This window comes from Cupressus sempervirens, chromosome 11 (genome assembly GCF_028749045.1).
Source record: "Cupressus sempervirens isolate cs-2001-9-10 chromosome 11, ASM2874904v1, whole genome shotgun sequence".
NCBI classification, from domain to species: Eukaryota; Viridiplantae; Streptophyta; class Pinopsida; order Cupressales; family Cupressaceae; genus Cupressus; species Cupressus sempervirens.
This window is the reverse complement of record NC_143128.1, coordinates 246,512,725-246,518,326: the sequence shown is the minus strand read 5'-3', so window position 1 is coordinate 246,518,326 and position 5,602 is coordinate 246,512,725. Positions and strand designations below refer to the sequence as shown.

The 5,602-nt window shown below is 33.0% G+C and overlaps 1 protein-coding gene across 1 annotated transcript; it reads right to left on the bottom strand.

Moving 5' to 3' along the window:
• Nucleotides 1-1,279: 1,279 nt before the first annotated feature.
• Nucleotides 1,280-4,209, bottom strand: LOC149529070 (uncharacterized). Its single transcript, XM_089809900.1, has one exon. The coding sequence runs from the start codon at nt 4,178-4,180 to the stop codon at nt 1,379-1,381; it is 2,802 nt and encodes a 933-aa protein (XP_089666026.1). The 5' UTR covers nt 4,181-4,209; the 3' UTR covers nt 1,280-1,378.
• Between the last annotated feature and the right edge of the window lie 1,393 nt (nt 4,210-5,602).

Genomic DNA, 5,602 nt, shown 5'->3' with positions numbered 1-5,602 from the left:
ACAATGGAAGGAAACATTAGCTCGGAATTGCTTGAAACGGATGCGATCTCATGGAATGCATTGATTGCAGGATATGCACAAAATAGGTACGTTAAAAGGGCTATAGAAACCATTAATCAAACACTACTGTTGGATATAACGCCAGATTTCAGAACCTTTACCAGCCTGTTTAGACAGAGGAACTTTAAAGCGGAGTACAGATATAGATCAATTCATAGTCAAAAGCAGATTTTCTTCATTGTTGTAGTAACCAATGCCTTGATAGGTGTGTTTGCAAAATATGGAAATATCCACATGGTACGTGAACTGTTTGACAAAATGTTTAAGAAAGATGTCATCTCATGGAAAACCAGGGTTACAGGATACGCACAAAATGGATTTTGCAATGATGCTCTCAAAACTTTTTGAACAACTGAAGCAATCTGGAACATACTCCGTATCAATTCATAACCAAAAGCAAAGTTTAAGCAAAATTTCTTCATTGTTGTAGTGAAGTCTGTCTTTGTATCTTTTCATTGACTAGTTCCTTATAAAATCTTGAAGAAAGATACATTAATTATGTAGAAAAGCTTCATGTACTGATAATGCTATCGTACTCAAATTAAAAAGAACATTTTCTTTTCTCGTCAGTGCAGTTAAATTAGTAGATCATGCAAAATCTATTGTCTGTGTATAATATTTGTCATCTGTAATTTGCAGTAAATTAGATCATTCTGTTGTGCCCTTTTTCAGCATATCATACATAGCATTAAAAATGACTTTTTTTTATGGAAGGATAAAATTCAAACTGTGTGTTTAATATTTATCTATTATGATATTTCAATGTTTAAATAATTACTTATCAAATATATTAGCTATATATTAGAAATTTAAACGACTGTAAAAAGCTGTCTAAAGATTTCTAGATACTTTTGGTAAAAATAAAAGATAATAGAATAAAAAATCAATGGTATACAATTTGAGAAACATCTCAGCTTATTGAACAAATAAAAATATTTTACTCTTTCATAATTCAAAAGAATTAATGTTTTACTTATTATATACATCGCAATGGTTGTTTTACACTAGATTATTGTGATAAGTATTTCACAAATATTTTCTCTTCCACATTTCTAAATAAAACAGTTACTTAAAAAAAGCAAATCTTTCTTTCATCCTCTTCATTACAATATATGAGCTACTTAGTTCATATAGCTCCTTGCAAAAATTATATGCAATGCACTAAAGAATTATAAATAATTTTTTAAATATATTATTCAACTATAAGGGGAGCCACAAATAGAGTAATGTCTTCAATAAGGCAAAAGTAACAAGAAACCATCTGGCACACAAATAGATTTTTGCATGCAAACTTATAGATCAGCTACATTTCAATGAATCATAGTGTTAAATTTTTCATCCATGGAAACAAAAACTTTAGGATTGTATCAACTATATTGAAGTAGTTCCTTCTCCAACTCATTTTTATCAAGATCAATGACACTATTCCTCCAAAAGCTACTCCATATGACAATCCCAATGCTACTGCATACCATGGAAATTTAGGGCTTTTTTTTCCTTTGCTCATTGAAATTGGAGGAGGTGCAAGCATTGTTGGCCAGGAGCAATTTTTTGGCAGAGGACACCCCCATAAGTTAGGATTCCCTGAAAAAGAGGATTCTCCAAATGTGAGTATATGTTGTTCTTGTGGTATATGTCCTGAAAGGTTGTTGTTTGATAAATTCAAGGCACCCAAAGAGCTTAGAGCTTCAAGCCCTATGGGAACTTGTCCTGAAAAACAATTTCCTGAAAGGTCTAGTGACTCCAACTGTCTTATTTCTCCCAAACTAATTGGAATGTTCCCATTCAAATTGTTCATTGAAAGGTTTAGAAACCTCAATCCCTTCAAGTTCCCAAAGTCAGAAGGTACTTGTCCCTCCAATTCATTGTCTGAGAGATCTATGGATGTGAGAGTGGAAAGGATATATGAATAGTGCTCAAGTCTGCTCTTTGAAGTCATATCCAATCCATCTTGATATATATTATTACCATCTTCGAAAGTGGATATCACAAAACCATCTTGACTTTCAATCGCCATTGCTTGCAATGATACAATAGTGTGTGGAATCGGTCCTGAGAATTGATTGGAAGAAAGAAGCAAGATTTGAAGATTCATTAACTGACCTATTTGTAAAGGAATATTGCCAGTAAAATTGTTCTTGCTCATCACCAATACTCTTAGATTTGAAAGATTTGTAAGTGATGCGGGTATTTCACCTTCAAGAAAGTTGTTTCCAATATCAAGAACCTGGAGATTTGAGCATTTTACTATTGAGGGTGGAAATGATCCACTCAGATAATTACTGTGGGCAACTAATGAGTGTAGTTGACTTAGCTTACTAAACTCATGTGGCAAGCTTCCTTCTAAACTATTATTGCCCAAGTTTAGCACAGTCAAAGAAGAGCAATTGGACAAGCTTTTAGGGATCGCTCCTGTTATCTTATTGTTTGCAAGATTTAGCCACTCGAGGTCAAAGACGTTGCCTAAGCTTGGAGGAATATTGCCAGTGAACGAATTGTCATTGAGCAGCAACGCTTCCACATAAGAAGGCCACACGGAAGGGATGTGCCCAGTCAATCTATTTCTAGACACATCTAGTATTTTTAGGTTTGGCAAAATTGAAGTATTTGGGAATAATCTTCCTTGTAGACGATTCATTGAAAGGCTTAGAAAATACAACTGAGGGCTAGTTTCCCATAGCCATGAGGGAATTGCTCCCACAAGGCTGGCGTTACTTAATCCTAACCGTTGAAGTTTGAATTGTGTTGAAATCCAAAGTGGGAATTCAGTGCCAATCATACATGACACAATATTTAACTCAGATAACTGAAATGATGGAATCCACGTAGTACTGATATTTAGGACGCAATCAGATAAATAAAAAATATCTAGGCTTCGGAGGTTGTGAAAGAAAGTTTCTGAAATTATCTGGTGATGATTTAGTGACAGGGTTAGGTGGAGTAAAGAAGGTGGAAGTGAGGAAGAAGAGACGGTTTCATTGAAATGATTGTCATTAGCTTCCAAGAGAGTGAGGGAGGAAAGCCGAGAAAATGAAGAAGGGATGGTCCCACTTAACTGGTTCTTTAGAATCGTTAAATCCTGGAGCAGAGAGAGATTGCCCAAGGAATTTGGGATGTTACCGCTCAGTTGGTTGTTATTTAGGTAGAGATAAGTTAACAAGGATAGATTGCCCAAGGAATTTGGGATGTTACCGCTCAGTTGGTTGTCATTTAGGTAGAGATAAGTTAACAAGGATAGATTGCCCAAGGAATTTGGGATGTTACCGCTCAGTTGGTTGTTATTTAGGTAGAGATAAGTTAACAAGGATAGATTGCCCAAGGAATTTGGGATGTTACCGCTCAGTTGGTTGTCATTTAGGTAGAGATAAGTTAACAAAGATAGATTGCCCAAGGAATTTGGGATGTTACCGCTCAGTTGGTTGTCATTTAGGTAGAGATAAGTTAACAAGGATAGATTGCCGAGGCATGACGGTATGCTTCCGTTCAACTTGTTGTTGGAAAGATCAAGGAATGTAAGGCGGGTGAGCAAACAAAGGGAAGTGGGAATCGTCCCACTAAGGCCATTTCCAGATAAAATTAGAGATTGCATATGAGAGAGATTTCCGAGACAAGAAGGTATGCTTCCATTCAAGTTATTGTAGGAAAAATCAAGGCATGTAAGGCGGGTGAGCAAACAAAGGGAAGTGGGAATCGTCCCACTAAGGCAATTTCCAGATAAAATTAGAGATTGCATATGAAAGAAATTTCCAAAACAGGGAGGAATATTAACGGTAGTACCTGATGTTCCTAATATATTCAGGGATGTGAGAAAAGTAAGTTGGCAGATGCTCTCAGATATCACACCTCGGTAAGAAATCCCTGGAATCATTGTCACAGAGACAACGTGGTTGGTGAGATTGTCGCAGGAGATGCCGCTCCAGGTGGTGCAACAGTCTGTTCCATTTGCCCACGAAGTCGGATAGCCAAAAGAGTCATTCAATGCGTCTTTGAGACGGAGAAGAGCTTGGGATTCATGGGAGGGACATCTGTTAATGGAGGATGGTGGCAGGGAAAGAGAAGGAGGGAAGACGAAGAGAAGAAAGACTGAAATGATGAGTACAAACAAAGGGGAGACGGCCATTCTACTTGGGATGTAAATGCAGTTTTTGTGTGTGTGTTGTTGAGGCGTGCAATGCTGGTCTTAAAAAGGCAATGCCAGTCAACAGGTCAATGTTTATTTATTTATTTGTAAGCCGGCGAAATGACTTGATCAATATTTACAATTCCTTTCCAAGAATGTGTTTCCCTGCAGTCAAATTAACCTGGTTTTGAACGACTCTAGTCTCCTTGCCAATATTAGTGCTATTTCATAATATAAATTAGTTCATCAAATCTCTATGTGCCAATTTAATTATTGTCTTTTTCTCTTTAATTTATAATTTATCATTGATAATTTAAAAATAATAATTGTAATAATAATAATAATTTATGAATCAATTATTTATGATTAATAATTTAAAAATATTATTGTATTATTTTATTTATATAATAATCTATTTTGAAGCATGTTTTATTTCATTAGTTTAATTATTGGTGGAATTTATTCACAACAACAATTTAGTTGTTATATTAGTAACTCAAAATTATGGATCTAATTATAATTTTCAGCCAACATGAAAGTTTTACACATAAAAATTGAATGTAAATATTTTGAAATTATACGACTTTACAAAGTTTCAACAATGATTTACAAAGTTTGTCTTGTGTGTTTGTAAATTGGAAACAAGTATTATGAGACTAATATAACATATTATGAATAATTTATAAATATTGATTGTCTTTAGATAATAATATTGTAAATTTTGAACGGTTCTTCATGGATTACTAGAATTTGACATGATATGTAAGACCTTGACCAACTTTGTTTTTGTCCTATGTTTCTAGATTATTGATTCAAAATTAATAAATTTAGTAAGCATGAAAGTTCTATGCACAATAAAATGTAATAAATTCCATTTGTTAAGTGTAGTCTTTAATATTGTAAATATAAAAAATAAATTTTATCAGACTAACATAACTTAATCAATAATTTTAAATAATGATTATCTTATTATTTTATTTAGATAATAATGTGTCTTGAACAATTTTACTTAGATTATTATTATGTCTATTAGTAAGATTTGAAATAAGATGTAAGATCTATAAACACCCTGGTGATTATCCTTTTAAATTGTTGCTTAGTCAATATTTAAAAATTAATTACAAATATAATAAATATGAAAACTTCACACAATAAAAATAATTAAATATATATTTCAACATATATTTAATATATATACAAAATAATGTCTCCAAATATTAATAAACAAGTATAGTCAATTGAATAATGCTTAAATAAGTATAGTCAATTAAAAAATGCTCAAATACTAGACTTTGATCAAGAATAAAATAAAATATATTTGACTATAGCTTCAAAATGTTAATGTACATAAATAATTTTATTCCAGAAAAATGTTTTGGATGGAAATCCTTTTGGATGGATATGTTTCATGTTTTGCTATAG

Coding starts and splice junctions, on each gene's coding strand:
- LOC149529070 (XM_089809900.1), bottom strand. CDS start 4,180: ATGGCCGTCTCCCCTTTGTTTGTACTCATCATTTCAGTCTTTCTTCTC.